This window comes from Ursus arctos, unplaced genomic scaffold, assembly GCF_023065955.2.
Source record: "Ursus arctos isolate Adak ecotype North America unplaced genomic scaffold, UrsArc2.0 scaffold_32, whole genome shotgun sequence".
Taxonomy (NCBI): Eukaryota; Metazoa; Chordata; class Mammalia; order Carnivora; family Ursidae; genus Ursus; species Ursus arctos.
In genome coordinates, this window is record NW_026623008.1 from 19,558,320 (window position 1) to 19,584,967 (window position 26,648).

General features: G+C 52.2%; 2 protein-coding genes across 5 annotated transcripts; one reads left to right on the forward strand and one right to left on the reverse strand.

Moving 5' to 3' along the window:
• The first annotated feature begins 1,239 nt into the window (after positions 1-1,239).
• Positions 1,240-16,435, forward strand: NUDC (nuclear distribution C, dynein complex regulator). Of its 2 annotated transcripts, none has more exons than XM_057305335.1 (9): positions 1,240-3,219; positions 5,650-5,727; positions 13,047-13,250; positions 13,347-13,412; positions 14,223-14,342; positions 14,419-14,613; positions 15,477-15,560; positions 15,656-15,774; positions 16,157-16,435. In XM_057305335.1, exons 1-9 carry the CDS (start codon positions 3,217-3,219, stop codon positions 16,206-16,208), a joined length of 921 nt encoding a protein of 306 aa, XP_057161318.1. In that variant the 5' UTR covers positions 1,240-3,216; the 3' UTR covers positions 16,209-16,435. The 2 variants fall into 2 exon arrangements, with proteins under 2 accessions (XP_057161318.1, XP_026372723.1); XM_026516938.4 differs by lacking the exon at positions 1,240-3,219 and adding an exon at positions 3,317-3,530.
• Positions 16,436-17,733: 1,298 nt separating this feature from the next.
• KDF1 (keratinocyte differentiation factor 1) lies at positions 17,734-25,832 on the reverse strand. Of its 3 annotated transcripts, XM_057305334.1 has the most exons (5): positions 25,745-25,832; positions 24,535-24,574; positions 19,414-20,481; positions 18,889-18,963; positions 17,734-18,335 (listed from the first exon to the last, which is right to left on the reverse strand). In XM_057305334.1, the coding sequence occupies exons 3-5, from the start codon at positions 20,447-20,449 to the stop codon at positions 18,253-18,255; spliced, it is 1,194 nt and encodes a 397-aa protein (XP_057161317.1). In that variant the 5' UTR covers positions 20,450-20,481; positions 24,535-24,574; positions 25,745-25,832; the 3' UTR covers positions 17,734-18,252. The 3 variants fall into 3 exon arrangements, with proteins under 3 accessions (XP_057161317.1, XP_026372722.1, XP_057161316.1); XM_026516937.4 differs by lacking the exon at positions 24,535-24,574; XM_057305333.1 differs by lacking the exons at positions 24,535-24,574; positions 25,745-25,832 and adding an exon at positions 25,683-25,740.
• Positions 25,833-26,648: the final 816 nt, after the last annotated feature.

Below are 26,648 nucleotides of genomic sequence, written 5' to 3' on the forward strand. Positions count from 1 at the left end.
CCCCCAAATGGGGACAATAACATAGGGCGTTAAGTCAAATAACGTTTATCAAGTGTTCAGTACAGCCCTGGGCACTTAAGTCAATAATTTTTACCAGTTTTTAAAAAAGATTTTATTTATTTGATAGAGACGATGAGAGAGGGGGAGTGGGAGAGGGAGAAGCAGACTCCCCACTGAGCTCGATCCCAGCATGACCTGAGCTGAAGACTAAGCCACCCAGGCACCCCGATTTTTACCAGTATTTATTGTAAGTTTTATAATGAAATTCAATGGTAGCAGGCAAAGACCACTTATTCAGTCCCTGAATATTTACGGAGGCTCTACAATGTTTGAAGTCCTGAGCTGAATACTCAGATGAATCAAGCAGGTGCTATGTTTCATGAAGTTTATATTTCAGTGAGAGGAGATGAATCAAAATTTCTTAATTGTATGTTTCAATGTGGTCAGTAATTACAGACGATGAGCACAAGGTACTTTGAAAGCAGGAATCATGGAGGTAGAGACTTAATCTGTATATCAGGGTTAGTAAAGGCCTCACAGAAAAAGTGGCATTTCGGTTGAGACCTGATGGATAGAAAGAGTTGACTGGCAAAGGCCTCAGAACTAGGACAGAGCATTTGAGGATGTGAAAGAAGCCAGTGAAGGAGACTCATGAGTGAAGGGGAACCTGGGACAAAAGACGTCTGGAGAGGCGGGCAGGGCCATGATGGTGTCACTCCTCAGAGGCCATGGTTGGGAGTTTGGAATTTATGCTGAGTGCAGTGACAATCCATAAGAGCTAATTTTAAGCAAAACAGTAACAAGGTCTGGCTTGTCGTTTAGAAGAATTGCTCTGGCTGCTGGATGGAGGATGGACCAGAAAGGGACAAGAAAGGAGGTAAGGAGACAAGCTAGGATGTGAGAGATGATGCTGGTTTGGACCAGAGTAACAACAGCACCTTGCTTCACACAGCAAGGTGAGAAGGGGACAGAGGATATAGTTTGGAGGAAGAGCTGACAAGACTACCAGTGGATTAGATGAGACTAGATTCTGGCCTGTGCAAATAAGTGGATGAGTGGAGCTTTGGACTTTGGCGAATTGGTGCTAGAAGAGGCCATTTGACTCAGTGGGGAAGACTTTGGGAGGAATTAACTTGTGTGTGTGGGGGGGAATATCGATGTTGGCCGTGTTTTTTTCCCAAAACTAATTCTTCAATATAATCAAATATCTAGTCAGAGTTCAAATTTCAAATCGTCTCATAAAATTATACATTTTTTATTGTAGTAAAATATACATGACATTAAATTTACCATTTTAACTATGTTTAAATATACAGTTCAGTGGCATTGAATACATTCACGTTGTTGTGCGACCATCACCCCCATCCATCTCCAGAACTTTTTCATCTTCCCAAAGCCATGTGGATTTTGAGATATCTATCAGTCATCAAGTGGAGTTGTCCAGCAGGTAGATGGAAGAACCAGGAGCTCAGGCGAGGTCTGGGCCAGAGATATCACGAGATCACCTAAGGAGAAAGTGTAGAGAGGGAAGAGGGGAGAGCAAAGCACAGGGCCACAAACATTTAGTAGTCTAGGCAGAAGAGGACACTGAGAAAGCGCAGTGGGAAGAAAACCAGGTCAGTGTGGTGACACAGAAGCTTCATTAGTTTGCTAGGGCTGCCATCGCAAAATACCACAGACCGTGTGACTTAAACAACAGAAACGTTATTTTCTCCGTTCAGGAGGCTGGAAGTCCAAGATCAAGGTGTTTGCTTTGTTCCGCTGCCTCTCTTTGGCTTGCAGAAGGGGGCCACCCATGGCCTTTCCTCTGTGTACCCATGATTTCCCGGGAATCTCTTCCTCTTCTTGTAAGGACACTCTTTCAAATAGGAATAGGGCCTCACCCTTATGAATTCATTCAACTTCAATTACCTCTTTAAATGGCCCTTTCTCCATAAAGTCACACTGGGGGCTTCAACATATGAATTTCTGGGAACACAATTCCATCCGTATCAGAAGCCTAAAGGAAAAAAAAAAGTATTTCTTTTTTTCCAAGATTTTGTTTATTAGAGAGAGAGAGAGAGAGAGCTCACAAGCAGGGGCAGCAGTGGGCAGAGGGAGAGGGAGGGGGAGAACCAGGCAGAGGGGGAGGAAGAAGCAAGCTTCCCGATGAGCAGAGAGCCTGACACAGGGCTCAATCCCAGGACCCTGGGATCATGACCTGAGCCCAAGCCAAGATGCTTAACCAACTGAGCCACCCAGGTGCCCCAATAAAAGTGTTTCTAGAAGAAGGGGCAAACTCTGTCAAATACAGTTGAGAAGTTGAGGAAGATAAGAGTGGTCCATGGGCTTTGGCAACACAAGGTCATTGTACCCTTGGCTAGAGTCTTTTAAGAAAAGACTAATTAGAATAAATTGAGGAAAGATGGAAGATAACAAAGGGAAGAGACAAGTATAGCAATCTTTTCAACTTTTGTTGAAAATGAGAACTGAAAATTAGGGTGGTAGGAGAAAAGGGGGTCACAGAATAGTAAAAAATAAGTGACATTAGAGCATGTTTGTAAGTTGAAGGGAATGATCCAGAAGAAATTTGTGATGCAGGAGATAAAAAAAAAAAAAAAAAAGTGTAATAACAAGGGTAGAATCCCCAAAAAGACTAAGATGATGAAATTCACTGCAAAAGTGGAGAGGCTGGCCTTAGATGGCTGGGACATGTTCCCCACATTAACAGGAGTGAAGGTCGAATACAGCAACCATTACATAATTTGCAGAGCCCAGCGGAAAACGTGTCGTCTCTTGTTCAAAAATTAAGATTTTCAGGACTACATCAAAAGAACATTAAAACTAAGCACGGTGCACTTCCCAGACCGAGGCCCGCGCGACTGCAGTTTGTAATTCCAAGAAGCTGGTCCTGGCGAGTATGTGATGATGACGGAAGCAGGCTGTCCTTTGGGCAAGCCCCTTCTTCTTTCTGGGCCTCCATTGCCTCATGGACGCATTGGAGCAGATAACTAAGGACATCTTCAGCTCCACCGTTCTACAAACTGAAAGTCACTCTCGAGGCGGAGGCGCCGTTTGTCCCTTTTTAATTACCAACCCCGCCAGACCGTAGCTCAACGTTTTCTGGAAGGCTCCAAAGCATCTGGTGACCATAGCAACTCACGCCAAACTCCGGGACCCTCGGCTCCACCCACCGCCTCCTGGACGCGCTCGTCGATTGGCTCAGCGAGTTGACCAATGGTCGGTGAAGCGGGCTGTTTGTCGCGCGGTCAATGGTCGCGGACCGGGAGGGAGGCGGGAAGAGAGCGCGAGAAGGCGGGCCTGGGCGGTGCGGCGCGTGCGTGTTTCCGGCTCCGCTGCGGAAGGCGGACGACTGGAGCCGTTGGGCCGGGCGCGACCCGAAGGAGCAGGGAGAGCGCGGGACGGGAGTGAGGAGCTGAGATCTCGGAGCGTGGCTAGGGGCAGGCGCGATGGGCGGAGAGCAGGAGGAGGAGCGGTTCGACGGCATGCTGCTGGCCATGGCGCAGCAGCACGAGGGCGGCGTGCAGGAGGTAACGGCCCGCGAGGCGTCGGCCTGGCCTGGTTCTGCGGCGCTCGCCCACCCGCGCGGCCCTAGCCACGCTCACTCCACTTACTTGGCTTCGGGGGCCGAGATCCACCCCTGGGCCTCGCGGGTTCTTGGGATGCCCCTCCATTCTCATCGTGCCCCAGCTTCCGGTCTGGCCTCCCCTCCGCACTTCAGGCCGCCCGTTCGTTTCTGTCCCGGGCCCCCGGCGCCGCTCAGTAGTTCTCTTTTAGCAACTCGTGCGTCTCCGAACGCGGCCCTGGAAAACCCGCAGCGCCCCCCCGCCCCCGCCCGTGGCGAGTCCCCCAGTCTCACACATGCTTCCGGCCTCGTTTCCCCTGTGATGGCCGCCCCCGAAGGGCAGTTCTTTGAATGAACCATCCCAGACTTTGGGATTTGCATCTACCAAGACCTGGACCCAGCTGACGAATGTGTGTGGAGGGGTGGAGGTGGAGCGGGGTGATGTTAGCACGTGGTCCTTTCAGGTCTTGAATGGGGACTAGGAAGCCTGGGTTTACAATTTGTTTCCACCACCTACCAACAAGGGACATTTCCACGTCAGGAAGCCTCAGTTCCTTTGTCTTTGAGGCAGAGCTACGAGTCCCTTATTTTCTGAGCAGTGAGGAGAGTAGTGTCTTGAGTGAAGGATAGTAAGAAATTCTCAATAATCAGGTTTGTTCTTTCAACAGCTATTTGTTGAGTGATGTGTGCCAGACACTCACCGGACTGGGTCCTGAGTATATAGATGTGAGCAGAAGTCTGTCCTTGCCCTGATGGAGCTTAAAAAGAGCTTTTCAAAAGCATGATTCATGCATACTGACCACACAGTAACACATAGACCAACTGGTATAGATTCTGGAGTTGGTTTTTTGGACCAAAAGTGTGGAAAGTCAGAAGTAGAAAGCCTATCAAGATCAGTTCCAGAACGCTGATTCTGAAAAAAACCCAAAGGAACTTGCCCCAAATCACCCAGCAGGTTCCTGGCTTAGACAGGACCAGATTCCTTAGGCCTGTGTGCTTTCCACAGTCCATTACTGATTCTGTGTCTCACTGGGAACAAGTTTTCTTTGAGCTTTCCATTCTTTTACCCAGGTGCCGGTGGACTCCTAGGCCCTTGGAGGTGGGAAGAGAGTTATTAATTTGCATGTGTGTAAAGGTTCCCTCCCCATCCTCCTAAATTGTTGACCCCAAATTGTATTTGGGAGTGAGTGAGTGAATCAAAAAAGTATCTAGAAGTAGAAACTCAAAACCATGAAGATAAGTTCTAGCATCAGCCTTAGAACCACTCATTTGGGCAAATAAAAGGGCTTGTATATGCTAACTCTAGGTCAGCACTAGATCTTTTCATTCACAGACGTTTACTGAGGATGTACGCTGAGCTGGATCTCGTGCCAAGCATGAATTGGCATGAATAAGCCACAGTTCATGGTACCTGCGTGTGAGGAGTTAACTCTGGCAGGAGGTCTCTTGGTCTGGGCCAGACACAGCTAAGGGCCCTCACCTCCATTATCTCATTTGATCCTCACTAGGTCCCTAGAAATAGGTCCTGCTGCTATTTCTGTGTTAGAGTTAAGAAACTTCCCCAGGATGACAGCTAATATATATCAGTCTGATAACTCAAACCCATGTGCTTAACCACTTGGAGACTTTGGTATGCCAGCTAGAGTTAGTTGGTTTTAACCTTTGAAGTGGCTTCATTTGCTCCCCTGTTTTTGACTCTGCCCTGGTAACTCAGCCAGTGCCAGTCTGGATGGACTTTTTACTATCTGGAAGGAAAGCTGGGCCTAGGTATTTCAAGCCCTGGATGCAGAGGAGTGTTCCTATATCCGTAGGCTGTTTATAGAGCCACAAGGAGTGTGAAACACATGTACACATACACAGGAGAAATGAGAAATCTGCCTCTTAGGCATCTAAATGAGGTTAGGTTAGGCTTCCTGGGGGAGTGACTAAGGTAGGGCCTGTTGGGGAGGCGTCTCCTCGGGTGAGAGGCTCGGGGTGAAACCGTCACGTCTCAAGCTCCCTCCTGGACTAGAAAATGATTTCTGTGCAGTTGAGGGGCTCCCAGTGCGACATCTCCACAGCTTCAGTCTCGTTCTGTCTTTCAGCTTGTGAATACTTTCTTCAGCTTCCTTCGACGCAAAACAGACTTTTTTGTTGGAGGAGAAGAGGGGATGGCAGAGAAGGTGAGTGTTGCAGCCTGCTGTCCCTTTGGAACCTGCGTTTCTTCAGGAGAAAAGTTCGTCTGATCTTCCTTTGGCATAATAATAACCTTCAGCAGAAGTAAAATGCCAAGGGCGAAGAGTTGGGGGACAGGAAGCAAGCATTCATGTACTGAAGCCCCTCTCCTTGCCAGGTGCTTTATCTGCCCGTTTCCCGTGATCCTTCAGCAGCTTGAGCAGGGCAGGTGTTACTATTCCCATTTTGCAAATGAGGAAGTTGGCTCGGAGTGTTTGGCACTTTGTCCAAAGTCTTTTTTTTTTTTTTTTTTTTAAGATGGATGATTTATTAGAGAGAGCGTGCACACATGCACACGCATGTGCCAGGGAGGAGGGGCAGAGGGAAAGGGAGAGTCTTAAGCAGACTCCAAGCTGAGCTCGGAGCCTGACGCTGGGCTCGATCTCAGAATCCTGAGGTAGAAACCAAGAGTGGATGCCTAACCGACTACGCCACCCAGGCAGTGGGACTTTGTCCGAAGTCCTGAGCTAAGTTGTAGAAGAGCCAGGGTTGGAACCAGAGTCCGTTGTAAAACTGCGTTCCGCCCCTGACACCACGCGTCTTGGTTCCTTTTCCATCGAGGAGGTTTTATCTAATTACCTAGCTGGAGATGAGAGTGGGTAAATGTTAGAAATTGAGCTTAGAAAACAAATACAGGAAAACTTAAAGCCAGCCAGTCCCAGCCTTCTCAGACACTGTGACCCAAAGTTCACTGGTTTGGGAATTGGATTTTGTGTTACAGGCTTTGAGACCTTGAACTTCCTTTTGATTCCTTAGGTTGTAATTATATTTTTGAAGATTGGTAAGTCATGAAAACGTTACCTCACTGAACAGTGATTTTTAGGACCTTGATATTTGTTTTCACTTAAAGAGACGTAGTAACAAGAAGGAGACATTTTGCAAACTGCTTTCTGTGGCTTCAGGGCTCTGCCAAGCTGGAATGCTCTATGCGTGCATGCCACCATGACCTGAGGCTACTCCGTCATAGACGCACTGGCCTCTGAGTGGAGCGTCCCGGGATCTTGGCCCAGCTGTGCGGCTTGGTTGATTTCCCACTAGTTCTCTGGTTCTTTCAATCTACGTGTCTGCGAAATGGAAGAAGGTGGATGTACTGACTGACCCTCTGGCTCGAATATTCTGCGTTAGCACCAGCACCTCCTGTTTTTCTGTGGGCCAGACTGCCTTGTAATAGTCATTCATTCGTTCAGTGAGTGTTGAGCGAACACTTAATGCTTTGTTTGTGGTAGGTATTATGCCAGACCCTTTGGGATTACAGAGGTGAATACAGACGTGGTCTTCATTTTCATGGTTCTCACAGTGTAGCACCCTGACCCTGCCCCCTAAAAAATGAAGTCATGGGTGTTAGGGAGAAGCTTTGGGAGCATTAAATGGGGACTAACCTAGGCTGGGGGCTCAAGGGAGACTTCGTGAGGCAGTGGTGCTGGAAGTATGAAGGATGAGTAAGAGATAGCTGGATGAAGGGAGGGAGGTGAGTGATACAAAGAAGTGGTATTGGGGCGCCTGGGTGGCTCAATCAGTTAAGTGTCCAACTCTTGCATTTGGCTTGGGTCGTGCTCTCAGGGTTGTGAGGTTGAGTCCATATCAGGCTCCGTGCTCAGCTCGGAGTCTGCTTGACATACTCTGTCTCCCTATCCCTCTGCCCCCCCCCCATAAATAAATAAAATCTTTAAAAAAAAGGTATCATACAAGTATGGGGGTGATGGTAGCTGCCACATATTGGATGTCTGCTGATCCCCTCTTAAACCTTGTCATGTTCCTTGGTTCTTTGTTCCTTAGAAACAAAGCTCTTCCCCAGGAGGTTGGTCAGACCCATGGGCAGGCAGAAACCTGTCCAGCCTTCCCATCTGGTCTCCATTTGAACACAGTAACTTTTTTTTTTTTTTTTAAGATTTTATTTATTTATTGGACAGAGAGACAGCGAGAGGGGGGAGCCCGAAACAGGGCTCGATCCCAGGACCCCGGGATCACGCCCTGAGTCGAAGGCAAACGCTTAACGACTGAGCCACCCAGGCGCCCCCACAGTAACTTTTATATTGAGTGCCTACTGTGCACAGGCCCCAGAGACGTCATTTTCAAGTGCACTGGTTAGGAGCGTGGGCTCTGGAGTCAGGCCTATGTGAGTTGGAATCCCAGTCCCCGGTCCTTCCCACCCCCCCACCCCCCGCAACTGTGCGGCATTGGGTGAATCATTTTTTCTCTGAGCCTCATTTCATCTTACCTGTAAAGTGGTCTTAACCGTTATCTCACAGGGCTGTTGTAGGATAAAAAGAGGTCATGTAGGTGAAATGGCTGGCATTTGAGAATACAAGTTTGTGGTGATTTTTTTGGTTTTGTTTTTTAAGATTATTTATTTGAGAGAAAGCACACGAGGGGAGGGACAGAGGGAGGGGAAGAGGTAGAGAAGCAGACTCCCTGCTGAGTGGGGAACCTGATGCAGTGCGCTTGATCCCATGACCCCAAGATCGTGACCTGAGCTGTAATCAAGCGTCTACATCCAACCAGCTAAGCCACCCAAGTGCCTGAAGTTCATGGCCCTTTTTTTTTTTTTTTTAAAGATTTTATTTATTTGACAGAGAAGGGGAGAGAGAGCACAAGCAGCAGGAGTGGCAGGGAGAGGGAGAAGCAGGCTCCCTGAGCCCGATTTGGGGTTCGATCCTGGGATCCTGGGATCATGACCTGAGCTGAAGACAGGTGCTTAACCAACTGAGCCACCCAGGCGCCCCCATGGTCCTTTTTTTGAACTTCTTAGGGCCTGATGTGTTTTGAGATTTGGATTCTTTGGATTTCAGGAGATGATACAGTGCGTGTACTCTACATAAATTTGCTACAGTGTGCGTATGTAACAAGTATGTACTGTACACACCGTAATGCGTGTAATGTATGCTCTGCGAGTCGGCAGCGTCCTGCAATGAAGCGTTAGTGTTTCTGGAGAGAATGTATATCAATATTCATACCGAGTGGGAGATACGAAGACTATAAATACCTTCATGCCACAAACTTGTAAGTCCAAAAAACGCTTTTACAGTTTTATAGCTTCGGGGGCTAGGCATTATGGATAAGGGACTGTGGATTTGAGGAAAGCCATAATGATCAAATCAGTGTGTTATGGACATAGGAAGAGACGAACGGAACAGTGAAGCAGAATAGAGAACCCAGACAAAGTCTAGCACACGAGAATTCAGTATGTGTCTGATGTAGTAATTCAGTTCTGTAGACAATGGTTGATTGAGTAATTCGTTGCTGCTACAGCTGGCTGTTATCTGTAAAGAACCACAAGTATACCATCTCTTTTACTCATATGTAAAAATAAATTGCAGACCAAGACGAGTGTGGTAAGGAAAGCTGGGAAACCATATGATCTTGCGTGGAAGAGGCCTTGCAAGATTAGAAACCTGGAAGCTATAAAAGAAAAGGTAGCTCTTTGCCTCTTCAAACATTGAAAACTGTGTGTGTCTGGCAAAAGAAACATACAAAGTTAACTGAAAGACCGTAGGTTTAGAAAAAAATGTTCAGTGCTGCAGAGGACAGAAAATTTAATGACTAATTTAATATGCAGGAGCTTGTAAATTGACAAGAAAAGAATAAACAGAAAAACAGGCAGCTCCAAGAAGAGCCTATCCAAAGAGCATATTAAGAGATGTCCAACTTCAGCAGTCATCTAGGAAATCCAGGAGAATAAACAGTGAGATGCCCTTTTTTTCCTACAAACTGATGAAAGTGTAAAAAGAAAACACCCACAAAAATCCCATTGCTTACAGGGATGTGGAAAAAGGGTAATCTTCAGTTATTTCTGATAAAAGTAAATGATTGTGGCCCTTTATTTATTTTTTTTTTTTTAAAGATTTTATTTATTTATTTGACAGAGATAGAGACAGCCAGTGAGAGAGGGAACACAAGCAGGGGGAGCGGGAGAGGAAGAAGCAGGCTCATAGCGGAGGAGCCTGATGTGGGGCTCGATCCCATAACGCCAGGATCACGCCCTGAGCCGAAGGCAGGCGCTTAACCGCTGTGCCACCCAGGCGCCCCGATTGTGGCCCTTTAAACACTTTTTATTATAAAAGATGTTCGACGTCACTAATCAGAGAAATACAAATCCAACCGCGTTGAAGTCCCACCTCACACCCATTAGGACGGCTTCCATAAAACACCAGAAATCTCCCAAGTGTTGGCGAGTGTGCGGAGAAATCGGCACATTTGTGCCTTGTTGATGGGAATATAAAATGGTGCAGCTGCTGTGGGAAACAGCATGGCACTTCCTCAAAAATTAAAAATAGAACTACTGTATGGTCCAGCATTCCCACTTCTGGGTACACACGCAAAAGAATTGAAAGCAGGTTCTTGAGAGATTCGTACACCGTGTTCACAGCAGCGCTGTGCACGAGAGCCAAAAGCTGGAAGCTGTCCGAGCATCCACTGATGGAGGGGGAAATAGTGTCATATATACGTATAACGGAGCTAATGGAGTACTGGTCAGCCTTTTAAAGGAAGACGCACACATAAGAGTATTTATTGAATGATTTCACTTACGTGAAATTCTAGAACAGGAGTGTGTGGTCTCTCTGAGATGGGTTGGGCTATACCCCTCTGCCCGCCCCCCCAGCCCCTGCCATGTTCAGGTTAAGTATCTCTCAGTGTCTCTCCTGGCCAGGCTGGTGGGAACCACTCTTTGCCCAGTCACCCAGCCTAGGTCAGGGAAAGCCTGTGTTCGGGTATGCCCACTGACGAGTCTGGGACCTGTCTTCTAGACCTAGAGCAACTGTTCTCATCCCTTTCCCACTCTGCTGGGATGTGGTTCCCGACGATGTGTCCAGTGACAGATGCTTGGGTCTGTGACAGCCTGCTGGTTGGCACCACAGAGTAGGCTACCCCCTACTCCCAGGGGTCTCTGCCTGGGGCTGGGTAAAGTTGGAAGGAGGAGATTGGGAGGAGGGGTCAGAGGCTGCTGTGATTGGCCTTGACTGTGTCTGGTGGTTCAGCTCTGCCCTCACCTAACCTCCAGGAGCTAGGAAGGAACAGGACAAATGGGATGTAACATGACTCACTGGAGCTGGGAGGGAGGAGGGCCCTGCTCCCGCCTCCCCCTGGCCACTGGTTGGCAAATGACTTGAGTTCAAGGTCTTCCCGATTAGGGATTTGGGACCAAGGCCTGATGGTGGAACAGCCTCTGCTGGCGTAATTGTCTCATGACTGATTCTATTGACAGCAGAATGGCCTTCGGGTGACTCACTTCCCTTTCACATACAACCCATTTTGTTAACCCATTTAGTTTAGGGGATGCTTTTGGTGCCCTTCAGCCCTGTAGAGTATGGAACTGCTGCGCTGTGTCGTGAGGTTGGGATTTCCGAGCTAGCAGGAGGAATTGGCATCAAATGAATGAGCAGCCATGGGACATTTGCCAGAACCTAGGTCTAGGAGCCCATGGGTGACTTTGGTGACCCTGAGCCCCATGTAGACCTCTCAGTTCTTGCAGACCCTTCCGTCCCTCCAGCTCTGGCTCAGAGATGTTTGGAAGATGGTAAATTGACCACTGCTCATGTGGTGAGTGCCCCGCAAGGCCTCTTTCAGGTGTGTGGGCGGACACGGTTGGGTTTCCTGAGTTGGGTGTGTTTCGGGGCCTGCTGAAGGTAAAGAGGTGAAGCTCCAGAGACACTGGAGCTGGTCCTGGAGGATAAGCAGGAGATTGCCAGGTGACCTGGGGTAGGGACAAGGACGTTCTAGGCAAAGAACAGCTTATGCAAGATTGTTTTTGAAAATAATGAAATAGAAGCACAGACTGATGACCTCAGGATCACACAGGTAGACAGAGTAGTCTGGGAACTCTAATCTAGGTGTGACTCTCCAGTCTGCTTGAGAATTGGGCAGGAGGGCTTGTTAAAAATACAGACTGCCGGGGTGCCTGGGTGGCTCAGTTAGGCAGTGAAGCGGCCTGGCCGACTCTTGATTCCGGCTCAGGTCAGGATCTCAGGGTCCTGGGATGGAGCCCTGCATTGGGTTCCGTGCTCAGCGGGGAGTCTGCTTCCGGATTCTCTCTCTCTGCCACCTCTCCCCCTGCTCACATGCATGTTCTCTCTCTCTCTCTCTCTCTCTCTCAAATTAATAAATAAATCCTAAAAAAAAAAAAATACAGGATGCTAAGCCCCACCCCAGAATGTCTGATTCAGTAGGTCTGGAGTGGGGCTGAAGTTTAGCATTTCTCGCAAATTCTGGGTGATGCTGGTGCTGTAGCTCCTTGGGGAGCTTGGAGAACCACACTCGGAGTCCTTTTGGTTAAACAGGTGAGCCATCTCTCCCATTGTATTTTTATAGCAGAGAATGTACTTGTCCCCACCCCTCACCAGCTGCCACTGGGTTAGCCTCAGCCAGGCAAGGGGTGTTGGGAAGCTAACACTTCGTATGCAGCTGTGATGTGGCGAGGACTGTGCCAGCCTCTGTAAGTGTCTGTTGTGTTTGATCCTCATGACAGGTGAGAAAACAGGGCTTAAAAGGTGTCAGAGTCGTTCACTTGTCCAAGGCCACACGGCCGGGTAGTGACAGGGACAGCAGTATTGTGGTGGCTCCGGGGCAGCAGGGAGGCCCGCGCCAGGACGTGGGTTGGAAGCGTCCTGGGGAGGCACCGTGGAAGAGGAGGGATTTGACGGTGAAAGCTTGCAGGCTGAGGAGAGGAGTCTAGCCTCTTCCCTCAAGAAAGCTCTGTCCGGCTCCCTGCTAATGTGGCGGTTCTGCGTGCGGTGCGGCGAGGCCGCTCTGCTGTCCTGCAGGCGGGTGTCAGGAAGAGATGAGTCGGGAGCAGGGCAGTGCAGGCCTGCGAGCTCAGGAGAGGCCGCTTGCGTGGAGGCTGGAGTTGGGCTTCTACTGGCTCTGCTCTGTAGGGAGGGCTCCGAGCACAGCCTCGCTGTGCACCGTAGGGACTCGTCCTCACAGATGAGGGCTCCGAAGCGCTTCCAGGCTGGTCCTTTGCCAAAAATACGGTAGCTAGTGTGTGGCAGCCTGGGTGAGAGCTCAGCTTGTCTGGCTTCGCTGTCCGTGTTTTTAGGCACTAGACTGCTTTTTAAATAGCCACCGTTTGTCCCGCCGGGTACTTTGCAGGTGTTCTCACGATAGGTCTGAGATCAGTGTGTGCGGCGTGATGCCCGTTTCGTAGATGAGGAGGTGAGGGTCTGAGTACAGTGCCGCGCGCAGGCGCCCAGCGCGTGGAGGTGGCTGGACTCCAGGCCTTGGGACACTGGCCACCGGCCCAGTGCCTCATGGCCGCCTCTCCCTTCCCCAGCTCATCACACAGACCTTCAACCACCATAACCAGCTGGCCCAGAAGGCCCGGCGGGAGAAGAGAGCTCGGCAGGAGACGGAGCGGCGGGAGAAAGCGGAGCGGGCAGCCAGGCTGGCCAAGGAGGCCAAGTCCGAGGCCTCTGGGCCCCAGATCAAGGAGCTGACTGATGAGGAGGCAGAGAGGCTGCAGCTGGAGATTGACCAGGTGAGAGCGGACCCCCCCCCCCCCCGCCCCTGTCGCCATCCCGGTTGGTACCGGCAGCGAGGACGCACTTGCCAACTGCTGTGCCCTTCACCACAGAAAAAGGACGCAGAGAATCATGAGGCCCAGCTCAAGAATGGCAGCCTTGGCTCACCGGGGAAGCAGGTGAGATGGACTGGGGGTGCCTGAGACTAGTCAGGGCTTGGGAACTTCCAGGGACCTTCTAGCCTTTCTCTGTCTCTGGAATGCCTCCCCCATGCCCTCTCCCTCAACTTTGGGGGTCCTCCCCACACTTCAGGATCCCACTCACAGACATTGGACCACAGGACCGGGTTTAAAAAAAACAACCCACTGGCCTTAAAGCCTTGGTAGGAAAGTCCAAGAGCCAAAGAGGGCAGTGCCTGGACAGGCATCGTTCAGGTGGGCTGGGGTCTGTGGGCCCAGCCTGGCCCTGTGTGGTGGGCTACTCTGGTATATCTGGGGGATGTGCCCCTCAGGCTCCTCCCTCTGACTCAGGTCCAGCTTTCCAAACACTCATTTGGGGCACTCATTTGGCTTTCCAGAGTTTCTGGTCTGACGCTAGGGTCTCAGCCCTGCAGACACAGAAGAAACTTGATTGTGGGGCAGCCTGGTTTTATCTTAGAACAATCTTGCACATGGCTACCTTGTGACCTTCTGTTCTGTGCTGGACTGTCTTTCCAAGTCCCTTGGCTTGGATCCCCAGCTAGGTTCTATGGGTCCATCTCTGACTGTCACTGTTCCCCAGCTGTGTCCTTTGTCACATGGTAAGCTGCTCCTCTCAGGCAGCAATCAGGACCATTTTTTAACCTTTGGCTCCCAGTGGGCTATGGAGTGGGCAGGGACCGTGTCTGTTCCATCTCGTGGCTGTGTGCCCAGTGCCAGCCCCGGGCCTGGCTCAGTGGGGTGCAGTCTGTGCCTGTCAGGTAAGTAGCTGAGCACCCCAACTGTGAGCAGGACGCTGAGGAGGACGAGGAGGAGGAGGACGAGAAAGACAAAGGGAAACTGAAGCCCAACCTTGGCAATGGGGCCGACTTGCCCAATTACCGCTGGACCCAGACCTTGTCAGAGCTGGACGTAAGTGGCCAGGGCTGGCGTTAGGAGGTTAGGGAGCCAGCCTGGGGCTCCTTCTGACTTCTCCTGCCCCATGCAGCTGGCACTGCCTTTCCACGTGAACTTCCGGCTGAAGGGGAAGGATGTGGTGGTGGACATCCATCGGCGGCACCTCCGGGTGGGGCTCAAGGGGCAGCCAGCAGTCATTGACGGGGAGCTCTACAACGAGGTGAAGGTGGAGGAGAGCTCGTGGCTCATCGAGGACGGCAAGGTGGTGACGGTGCATCTGGAGAAGGTGCGAGAAGCCTGGCCTCCTGGCCTGCGTCTTGATGGAGAAAGGAGGGAGGGTGTCTGCTCATTCACTCGGGGACCATCGCTGGGGGTCTAGCAGACGTGTTTAATCTGCGCAAGATTTTTACTGTAGGTCTGTCCCATTTTAGAGTCAGGAAAATGGCAACTCAGGGATTTGCCGGGCTCCTCCCTCTAGGTAGGGATGGAATCAAGATCGAAAGTCTTTGGTACCAACGCATCTTCCTTTGGTTTGTACATGCATTCAGTTCAGCAAACATGTACATACCTGCTTCGTGCCAGAGATTTTTCTAAGTGCTGGTGAGAGAGCAGTGGACAAAATGTAGAGTTGCCCTCAGAAAGTCTCCGCTCACTCCCTCAGAGAGATGGAGCAACACATGTAATGTAAATAAATGGCTCTGTAAGGTGCCCTGGGTCCAGGGAAGGCTTCCCCTGCAACCCATGCCCGTCCTCGCCTACCTGCCTCCCCCTCACCTCTCTGTGCCCTTGTACTTGCTCTCCCTCCCAGCCGGGATCCCTGCCGTGCTTTTTCATCAGGCGGACTGTGTGTCGCTCAGGGCCAGCCCCGGTGCCGCTCTGACTTCTCGCTCTCCACCCTGGATGAATAGCTCCCTCTGTACTTTATTTTTGCCCCGATGACACTGATTTGTAACTGTCCACCTCCGTTTCCCCCAGCTCCTGGGGAGGGCAGAGGCCTTGGCCATGTGCACCCTAGGTCCCTGCACGGGTCTTTGTGGGTACCCGGTGCAGGATGTGGGTGGGAGTGAGTTGCGTTCTGGAAAGGTTGGGGGGGGATCCTGGGGCACTGAGGGAGCTACCTCCCATCCCCCGCGTTTCCCCTCCTCACAGATCAACAAGATGGAGTGGTGGAGCCGCTTGGTGTCCAGTGACCCTGAGATCAATACCAAGAAGATCAACCCTGAGAACTCCAAGGTGAGCCCTGGCTGGTTGTGGGGGGCTTCAGCTGGGAGGTGAGGGTGTCTGTGGCCCCAGAGCCTTACCCGTCCCTGTTAACCGCCTGCCCTCAGCTGTCAGACCTGGACAGTGAGACCCGCAGCATGGTGGAAAAGATGATGTACGACCAGAGGCAGAAGTCCATGGGGCTGCCCACCTCGGATGAGCAGAAAAAGCAGGAGATTCTGAAGAAGTGAGCAATGCGGAGATGGGGGTGTGGGGGAGGTGGGTGTTGGGCCTGGACCTGGGTGATAGCAGTGAGTGGGTCAGTGGGTCACTGAGCAGGACACAGGAGTCGCCCTGCCCCTTCCAGGATGAGCCAGCCAAGTTTATGGATTTATGGCCTCAGCTTGCCTACCCTCATCACTTTCTGAGGTCATCTTGAGGGCAAAGGCACCTCAGGGTAGAAAGGGGTTAACACAAGCAGTCATTGCCACCTACAGGAAGACCCTGAGGCCCTACTGCTGCCTGACCTGGCTCCAAGTTGCTCAGGGTTCTCAAGAAACTAGACCTGACATCGGGGGTCTGGGAGAGGGAACAGCCTGTTTTATCTCCTTCCTACTTTCCCTCCCCAGGTTCATGGATCAGCATCCAGAGATGGATTTTTCAAAGGCCAAATTCAACTAGCCCCCGTGTTTGCTTCCCTGAACTCTTGGGGCTGAGCCCCCAGCCATCCACCTTCTTTTCCTACCCTCCCCTGGGACTTGGGGGGCCTCAGGGCTGGGGCAGGCGTGGGACTGGCTCAGGCACACTGGTCCCAGGGCATCATGGGAGAAGGGCTGGGGCCTTGGGGGGGGGGGGTGTCTTATCTTCCCCAGTTGGCCTGCTGTTACACATTAAACCTACTTACTCCACCTGTGTCTTCTCTTCCCTCTGGCCTTTCCTTGGGGGACAGGCCTCTCTTATTGCTGCTGCTGGGGGCTCGGCTTCTAGCCCAGATTCTACCATGTGATCCAGAGGAAGTCCTTACAGCTCTGTGGGGCAGTTTTTCATTACCTAAAGGAAGAATTAAACTAAGCTTTTAGTCTGTGTGTGACTGAGCAAAGGTGAATTTTTCTGGTTACAGGGACCAGAATATATTAAGGGGCCCATGACTCAGCAAAATTTAAGACCAGCTAGACTTGATTCCATTTTCATCTCTTAAGACAGTTTCTCACTGTGGATATTCTCAGTCTTGGAGCGGCCTTGACCTGAATGAGATAGCAGAGCTGAAGGAAAGGGGCCAGTTTTCTCACTGGTACTGGGGCCTTGTGGGCACAGCCCCCAAGGGGACCGTCCTGTGTGTCTGATGGGGAGCTGGATAAGTACAGTTTGTCTAGTAGTCACTTGCCAAAAGGGCCTGTGGGGACAATAAAAAGGTGAGACGGGGGCTCTAGGTGAGGAGGTGGGGATCCTGGACACCTAATTTGTTCAGTCAAGGACAGGCTGGTGGGCCTGCTCTGTCCTCGCGGCTGAGAGCACTAACAAGACACTCCTGTATATGAGGAGTAGCTAAGTGAGATCTTTCTGAACCCTTGTTGGGCTTGTGTCCAAACAGGAGGACCCTGCTTCTGCTCCAAGGTCAGCTTGCCAGCTTTGGGGCAGAACTGCCAAGAGGCCAGCTTCCAGGTCCAGAGCCAGTTACTAGCTATATGACAAGTTCCTTGACCCCTCTGAGCCCCAGCCTCCCTGTCCACGAAAGGATGATCCCACTCCAGGGTTGTTGGGAAGGTCAAGAAGGTCCCAGTAGACCAAGTGCTCTATCAAAACCAGGGAGAGGTGGAGGGAGCTTCAAGTCTGAGGCTGGGTGGGGGCTAACCCGTGCACAAGGATTTGGGGAAACTGCAGGGGTGGCCAAAAGCAGGCCAGCCTGCAGGCGGTGAACCGAGGCAGCAGGAGTCCGGGTAGGCCTGCCTAGAACCACCTCTCCACAACAGAAACCTCTTGTCAGACCTTTCTCAGGTACAGAAACTACAGAAACTGGCTTTTTGTCTGGAACTCACAGTGAACCTGAGAGGTGGACATTCTTGCTCTCATTTTAGCCTTCTGACTTTGACCCCACAACACGAAGGCAAGCCGGGTGCTCTATCCTGTCTCCTCTGCTTATCAGTCAAGCAGATGGGATAGAAAGGGCAGTGTCACAGCCGAGATGACCAGGCAGTCATCTACTCTCTTTGTACTTGAAACTATGGTCATGTTAGCATATACAACATCGGCTAAGAACCAACAGAATATGTGGAGCGTGGGCACTGCCCACAGAATTCCAGACAGAGGCCCTGCCTGCCCCCAACCCAGTCCATTTAAGATAAGCTGCTTTGAGCTGCCACCCTCTCCCCCCACCCTCATCCTGGGGAGGGGAGAGTTTGCATGACTGGTTATGGGGTGTATGTTACAGGGGTTGAGCCGGGATTCAATCCCAGAAGGTAACTCCTAAGTCTGCTCTCTCTGATCCAGGCTGCGTGAAGACCGCAGGTGGAAAGGAACAGACCCAGGCAGGGGTCAGGCCAGCAAGGGATCCAGGGTGATGTGGGCACCATGGCCCAGTGAAATGCACATGGTCCAGGAACCAGTCAGCTGAGGTGGGAGGAGCCAGGGTGGCCCAGCCTCCTCCAAAGGGGGTCCTGCTGCCCCTCTTCATGTTGTGGGGTGTACTTCTCCCAGAAGGAGTCGCAGCCACTGGGCCAGGTCGAGGTTAGCAGTACACCTGGAGCAGCGGCGCTCCCGACGAGTCTGTGTCTGTGCCCTGGAAGGATGAGTCGTGGCTGGCTGGGTATCCTGAGGGGAAGGGAGGGGGAAGCAGAGGCTCAGAGAGGGGAAGGAGCTCATCCAGGTACCATGGACAGGGAGAAACCTGCTGAGAAGGAGCCGAGTGGGACTCAAGCCTGGGTTGGTCTGATCCTAGCTGGGTGACCCACTCAGCTGCTTGACCTCTCTGAGCCCCAGCCTTGCTGTCTGTTAAAGGGTAATGACCCCACTCCTGGGGGCTTAGGAAGACCAAGAAGGCAGCAGAAGAACGCACGCAGGGTGCCTTTTCAGTACCAGTGGATGGCCTCCGCCCTTCACTGTCCTCCCCAGTGACTGGGGGGGCTTAAATGTAACTTCTGGGTACCTGCCCCCTGCTGGTTCAGGGGCAGTCCCCTGAATGTCTCCCAAATGAACCTTTTAAGCCTGCTTGCAGGACTAGGGTGGGGGTCTGTGGCTGCTCAGGCTTCTGGTCCCCTTCTGAAACCATCCTCACCCACCCCGGAGGAAGCTGGGAGAGGGGCATGGCAGGGGGGAGGGGGGCCTGAGGGCAGTCCCCTCTCTACTCGTCAGGTCAGGACCAAACCTGGGGCTCCATAAGGCCTCAGCTTCCTGGCGATGGCATCTGCAGTGGTCTCCTGGGAGATCTGCACTGTGAGTTCTAGGGAGGGAACAGGAGGGGTCAGTGGTCATTATCACATCCTTTTAACCCTACCCCCCACTTCAGCTCCCAGCTCCTACCCCTGGGCTGGGCTTGAGAAGCAATGCTTAAAACAAAGATAACTTGCGTGTGCATGTGCGCGTGCGTGTGTGTGTGTGTCTGTGTCTGTGCAGTGGTGGGTGGGTGGGGGCTTCGATGAGGCCAGGGCCGAGGTCCAAATTCATACAGGTTCCTGGGTCCTGTTAACCAGGCTAGGCAAGCTCTGGCAGGTGGTAGCGGGGGACAGAGGGGCCTTTTGGGGGACACAGGATTGAGAAAAGGGAGGAAAAGGACAAAGGAGAGCAGGGACTGGCTGAGGGGCGGACCCCCAGTGGCCACAGACCCAGTGCAGCCCTCCCTTGGCCAGAGCCGCCACCACGCTGCCCCTCAGCCACGTGGAGCCCCACCTACCATCCTGGCTGAGCCCTGAGCCCACCATGGTCTCGTGGCCACTGTCAGGGGCAGCAGCAGGGGCCGCTCCCCGCGTGGAGCGCCCCTCCGTGGTCTGCGGGCGGGCTCGGCTCTTGCGGGTACTGATGCGGATGATGCCGCGAACCAGGCGGCCCTCGGCGTCCTGCTCGTCCAGGTGGTAGTCCTGGGTGATGCTGCTGATGAGGTCCGAGATCTTACTGGTCTTCTCCAGGAACACGGTGTCTGATGTGCACTTGGCCAGCTCGTCAATCTGGTGTACGCTGAACAGCTCTGTCAGCTTCTTGAAGATGAGCACATCAATCTCTCGGCTGGACATGGAGCCGCTTCCTATCTCGGGCAGGTCCAGGTCCGACTCGTGGAAGGAGTAGTACTCTTCGGAGCCACGGGGGCTGCTGGCAAGGGTGCTGGGCAGGCTGTGCCGCATAGGCGGGGGTTCGGCCAGGGGCTCCTTGCAGCAGGAGTCCGCATCAGGGGCTGGGGAGGTGGCGCTGCGGTAGGGATATACAGGGATGCCTTTGAGCTTGACGTCAGGGTAGCTGAAACTGCTGCCCATGGTTGACTTGAGCCGTTGGCCATCCCGCCGGCTGGGAGGTGCTCGGTCGGGGCTGGGGGGCACTCCATTGTGTTCTTTGGCCCAGCTGGCTTCGGCAGCCCCCTCAGGGGAGTCCCCAGCAGACAAGCAGGGGCTGCAGCCCCGCATGCAGGCCCCGCAACGCTGGAGGCAACTCCGGCAGCGGCGGAAGCAGAAGGCGGCCCGGCACCAGTCCCACACCCAGGGTCGCCAGAGCGGGCAACAGGCCGGGGGCTCAGCAGCAGACTCAGCAGAGCCGGAGATGAAGGTAAGGCTCTCGGGCCCATGGTGGCCAGGGTCCTTGGGGTCTGGCCTGCGGGTGCGGCGGCTTGGTGGGGGTTGGGGCGGCTCATCAAAAGTCTCCAGGCATAGTTCTGTTGGCCGCTCCCAGGGTCCCAAGCGTGGGGGCCCAGATGATGGGCGGGGGTGTCCAGGGCGGGGCATGGCTCATTGCATGGTTTCTTGCAGCCAGGCACCTGTAGAGGAGAGGCCAGGAAGGAGTCATGTTCAAGGGTGCAGTTATACCCATGAACCCTCACCTAGGGTCCCTCCCTCCCCGAAGAAGAAATTCTCTCTCTGGTCTAACCTACATGTCAAAATTTCCCGGGAGAGGGTGCCTGGGCGGCTCAGTAGGTTAAGTGTCTGACTCTTGGTTTTGGCTCAGGTCATGATCTCAGGGTCCTGGGAGTAATTCCTGCGTTGGTCTCCATGCCCAGTGCAGAGTCGGCTTGGGATTCTCTCTCTCCCTCTGTCTGCCCCTCTCTCCCTCTCAAATAAATAAATAAATAAATAAATAAATAAATCTTAAAAAAAAAAAAAAGTCCTGGGTATTATATAAGACTGATGAATCACTGACCTCTACCTCTGAAACTAATAATACATTATATGTTAATTAATTGAATTTAAATAAATATTTTAAAAAATGAAAAAAATGTCCTGGGACTTCACACCCAGGGATGTGGTGGGATGGCTACTATTGAAAAAGCAGAAAATGACAGGCATGGAGATATGGAGACGGAGGAGCCCCCGGAGAATGGTGTGGACGCTGTGACGGCACGGCAGCACCTCCAAAAATTACACAGGACTGCCATGTGACCCCGCAATCCCAATTCTGGGTAAATACCCCCAAAAGGACGGAAAGCAGGGACTGAAATAGACATTTGTATACCAGTGTCCACACAGCAGCATTATTTGCAATAGGCAAAAGGTGGAAAGACATGATGTATACATACAATGGATTTTTCATCCCTAAGAAGGAATGAGATTCTGATGCGTGCCGCAGCACATGAGCTTTGAGACATTACGCTAAGTGAAATAAACCTGACACAAAGGACACATATTGTATGGTCCCACTTATACGAAATATCTAGACTAGTCCAATTCTTAGGACAGAAAGTAAAATGGTGGTCACCAGGGGCTGGGAGCAGTGGGGAAACGGGAAGTTAGTGTTTAATGGGTACAGTTCCACTTTGGGAAGATGAAAAGGTTCTGGAGATGGGTGGTGGTGATGGTTACCCAACACGCAACAATGTGAATGTGTTTAATGCCACCGAACTGTATGGTTAAAATGGTAATAAAAAACTAAAATGGTAAATTTTATGAAGTGTATATTTTACCACATGAAAAGAAAAGTCTCCTGAGATCTCACTTTCTGGGGAATGGTCTCCCCCAGTTTATTCCCTCTGTTGGTAAGCCTACCCAACAGAATCTCTGAGGCCCTCAACAAATGCCTTTCCATGTGACTTGCTACAGAGTCTGACCATTACGACCTTCCCTTCCCCTCTTCCTTCAAATCAGTCATGGGAATGTGACAGCTCCCTATCAGTGTTTCAGTCCGGCTCAGATTTGCTGTCCTACCAATACTTAACACCAAGCACTCTTCTGCTTCCTTTGATTAGACAAGAAAGCCAAGCCACAAAATACACCTTCTTTCCCTTCTTGACTTGGTGGCTAGCAAGCTCAGAGCGAAGACTTCATTCATTCCATAATCACTGAGCCCGGCCCCATGTTAGGTGCTGTAAAACCAAAGATGAATAAACTACAGACCTTGTTCTTGTGATTCACTCATGGTTTTGTAGGAAAAGCAGATGCTTAAAAGCTCCTAAGATGGAGCATGTAGGATATGTGAGGCATTATGGGAGTGAACGACTATGCCTGACGGAGTCAGGGAACATTATGCAGTGATATGTGGAAGGTCCTCGATCCCATGTGGGGGTTTGCTAGGCAATAACCTGGATTTTCTGCAACACTGATCCCTTACCCTTTTATCCCCGATTTAATGGCACTGGAGGTCCTAGAACTGGTGATGTGTGAGGACCCTGGGAGTGGGGATTAGGGTATCCGTGTCCTAGTCCCGGTTCTGGCTCTAACAGACAATGTGCTTTGGACAAATAAATGCCACCTCTTTAAACAGGGCCATGATCATCTCTCACCCAGGTACTGTCAAGGCTCCCATTCTGGCCACCTCCATTCCCTTCTACTTGCTGCAGCCAGGGAGAACTTAAAAAATCCGAGAAACCTGGCAGACTCCACTGTCATCAATGATCGAAGTTAACATCATCAACAACGGGATGAACTGCGTCATGTGCTTCCTGACACTCTGCACTAAGAAGGACACTACATCAGTAAGAAGTATTTCTGCCCCAACTGCAGAACCTGCATGTAATCATGAGGAGACACCAGACAAGTCCAACTTAAGGGAATGACAACTAAAGGCAATGTGTGATCCTGGATTGGATCCTGGATCAAGAGGAAAAATGGGAAACTGGATAATGTGGATAAGTGGTGAAATTTAAAAGTAGACTGTGTATTATCTAATAGTAATATGCCAATGTTAAATTTCCTGAATTTGATTACCATGGTTACATAAGACTATGTTCTTATTCTCAGGAAGTATATATACACTGGGGCATGATGTCAGCAAGCTCATCTCAAGTTTCCCAAGAAAATCAGAAGGTGCATGTGTCTCGAGAGAGAAGGGGAGGGAGGGAAGGAATGTTAGCCACTGCTGCTGGTAAGATACAGGAGTTCTTTATTCCTGCAATTACTGAATCCACCCCCTCAGCCCCATTCAGCGCTCCTTCTCCAAGGCCCCTCCAGCTCCCCAAGTCAGATGGGAGCCCCTCTCCCCACAGCTTTCTGCTGGGCTCTGTCAGCTGGGACGGCCTTGAACCCACTGTTTGAAGAGAAGTCTACATGACCTCAAGGGGCAGTGACTGCGTCTGACTCCTTTCTGCCTCAGTGTCGGAACAGGGTTGGGTACAGTAAGTGCTGCAGGGGGCTGACACATTCTGTGTGACCTCAGAGTAGAATCAGAACCACTGGGTAGGAAGAAGAAGGACTTAGGCTCTGGGCTGACCAGAGTGGGGACAGCAGCAGGCTCAGGGAAAGAGGATGAAATCCCCTCCTCAAAGGTGTGTACGCGGAGATTGTAACAGGTGACTTGGAAGTCCCTCATGATCCAGACAGGCAAGTGGTTAAAAACCTTTGCCTTGGTCCCTGCTCTTGGTCCCTTGGTCTTCTCCTCCCTCTGCCATTCCCCCTGCTTGTGATCTCTCTCTGTGTGTCAAATAAATAAATCTAAAAAACAAACAAACAAAAACAAAAAAATGTTGCCTTGGTTTGAGGAATGTGGGGTTGAGTATGGACTCATTCATTTACTCAATTAACAAATATTTAGCGAGGGCATACTGAATGCCAGACACTGTTCTAAATGTGGTGGCTACAGTGATAAGACAGACAAAATTCCCTAATCTCAGGAGTCTGCATTCTTGTGAATGAGTTATTGATGGCTTACATTGTTCTATGTGCTGTGACTGTATTAAACCGATTCTCACAACCTTATTTGTAGGTATTGTTGTTGTTGTTGTTATTATTATTACTATACACGAAGAGGCCCAGATAGGTTAAATAAGTTGTTCAAGCCACACATCTATTTGTACCCAAGCAGCCTGGCCCAGATTCTTACCCACTACCTCATCCCATCTATTACTTGGGAGGAAGGGGGCAAAGTGGCCAGCTGCCAGCTCCCTGGACAAGCCTGTACCCATGCAGGGACCACATAGGAAGCCCTGAGTCTTCCAGGCTCAGGCCTTGGATGAGGAGGTTGGGTGCCTCTATACTATTTGAACCACACAGAGCTCTGGGGTACCCGGGGCTTGTAAAAACATCAAAGGGTTACTGATGATGGTCTGGGTCACTCCTTCTCTACCTCCAAGGCTTAAGGATTTGCTACTATTCATTAAATTCACCCACCAAATATTTACTGAGCACCTACTATGTGCCCAGCACCGTGCTAAATGCTGGGGAAACAGCAGTGAATGGTCCAGAAACAGGCTCCAGCCCAAGAGGACTTTCACTTTACCTAACAGTCACAATGCTCTGTAAGCATTGTATCTCCGCTTTACAGATCAGGAAGCTTGAGCTCAGAAGTGACTTGCCCAGACACCCAGCTGGAACGGGAGGGAACGGGGTTTGTACTGTGGTCTACCAGACTCTGGAGCCCACGTACTTTGTTTTGTGCCACATACCTGGAATGCGGGTGAGATGGAGGGACGTGGGGAGCAAGACCTAGAGGAAGGACAATAGCTTGTCTCAGTTTCCCCCACACCTCTAGGTCCAGAACCCTCCTGAAGTCAAACTCAGCCCCTTTTTTCCAGGCTCTATCTTGCCCTAGCTGCTGCTGCCCCCACCTCCTGAAACCTAAGAACCCTGTCACTTGGTTGAGTGAGGGGACGGCCCGGCTCCTATTGTGGCCTGGAGCAAGACTTTGGGCCTCAGTTTTCTCCTCTTTAACAAGGGGAGACAGCAGTGTCTTCCTGGGCCACCGTGAGGTTTAAATGAGATATTCCGTGCAGGTTGCTTAGCGTGGTGCCTGGCTCGTGGGAGGGGCTTGGACACTGGGCGCCCCAAGTCACTGCAGGGATCTTCCTCAGAGTCAGAAGGTCCTAAGCCCGCCCTCACCAAACTTCTCTTGATGCTCTTCCCCTTCCCCTAGTCCCTGAGAACACACACACCCAGGGGTCCGTCTCTGTACCATCCTCCTCCCCACAAGGTCCCCAGGACAGGCCCCGCCCCCGTACCCAGCCTAGTCTTGCACACCCAGCCGAGAGGGGCGCCCCAGCCCTGCTCGGGAAACAGCCTTCTGCTCTCCCACCCGGCATCCCCGCACCCTCTATTTCCTGCCCCAAAGGCTCAGCTCGCGCCTCCGGCATCCGGGAGCACCTACTCCCGAGGCAAGGGAGAACCAGACCCCGGCACTGCCCCTCGGATCAGCACAGCTCCTACCGCAGCAGTGCCCTCGGGGCGAGCACCAACCTCTCCAGCTGCAGGGGCCCCCGCCCGAGGGCAGACGCAGCCCCTCTCCCGCCCTGACACCTTTCCTCCGGGTGTGCACGGCCCCCCGCCCTCTCCCGACCCTGCCTCCCCGGGCCAGCACGGCTCCCGCCCCCAGCCAGCGCAGCCCTGAGGGCGACGGCGTCCCCCGCCCCCCACTCTCCCGCTCAGCCCGGGCGCCCGCTCTGGCCGCTCCCCGGCCCGGCCCGCGCACCCCGGAAGTGGGAGGGTGGCGCCCGAGGAACCGGCCCCGGGACCCTCCCCCGCCCAGGCGTAGCCTCGGGGGTCTCTCCACACCAGTGCCGCCGTGCTTCGCGCCCCCATGGGCCCGCGCGGGGCTTACCTGTGCCGCCAGGTGAGCCGCCTCCGGCTCGGCCCCTCCCCCCGCCCCCCCTCGCCGCTCACCTGGAGCGCAGGTGAGCGTCTCGCGGGAGCGCTGCACGGGCCGCCGCTGAGGACACACTTCCTGCCTCCGCGAAGCTCCGCCGCGGCCGCCGCGCACCTGGGCCGAGGCCCCGCCCCGGGCGCGGGAGGGAGGGGGGTGGGCACCGCGGCTCGGCTGGGGCGCTCGGCCTACGGACTCGGAACCGCGCTCAGTCTGGTCTGGCTAAGTGAGGCGGGCAGGGTAGACCGACGCTGGTGGTTCAGTCTCCTCTTCTGCTCAATGGGCAGGTAGTCCCAGCGGTCTCTGTGCACCTGGGGAGCGCTAGCCAGTTCTTAAAGGCGCAGCTCCAAGGGCATTTATCTCCCGGGACGACTTCTCTAGCCCCTAGGCCTGTCTGGTTTCCTGTTATATGGAACAGCTCTCTGTACTTCGTTATCATAATACTCAGCACACAATTTTCTTGTCTTTGGACTCCTCCTTTTCTGACTTGAGGACAGGGTCTGGTCTTGTTCCCAATGCTCCTGGTGCCCAGCGCAGGACGGGCACATACTAGGTGCTCAGCAGATAGACTTGATTGAATGAACCGCTGGGCTCCCCGATTTCTTCCTTTGCCCTGACATAGAAAAGGGGGTGTGTGTCCTCTGCTCGCTGGTCAGTTCAACTCTGAGGAAGTCTGCAGTGGAGATAACTACCTCTATTCTGAGGCCTGGAAGCAGGGTGAAGGAGGGGGCTGGGCTGTGCAGACCTGAAAGACACATTACAGAGCAGCAGAGGTGACAAAAATGGGCCATGACTACCACATCCCATGGAGTCTCCGCAAGAGGCAACATCACTGGGTGGCAGGAAGTCAGGGCTCCGACTACCTTGGGTTCCCGTTTCCTTAATAACAACTTAATAATAACAATAGCACCATTAAATAAGTGA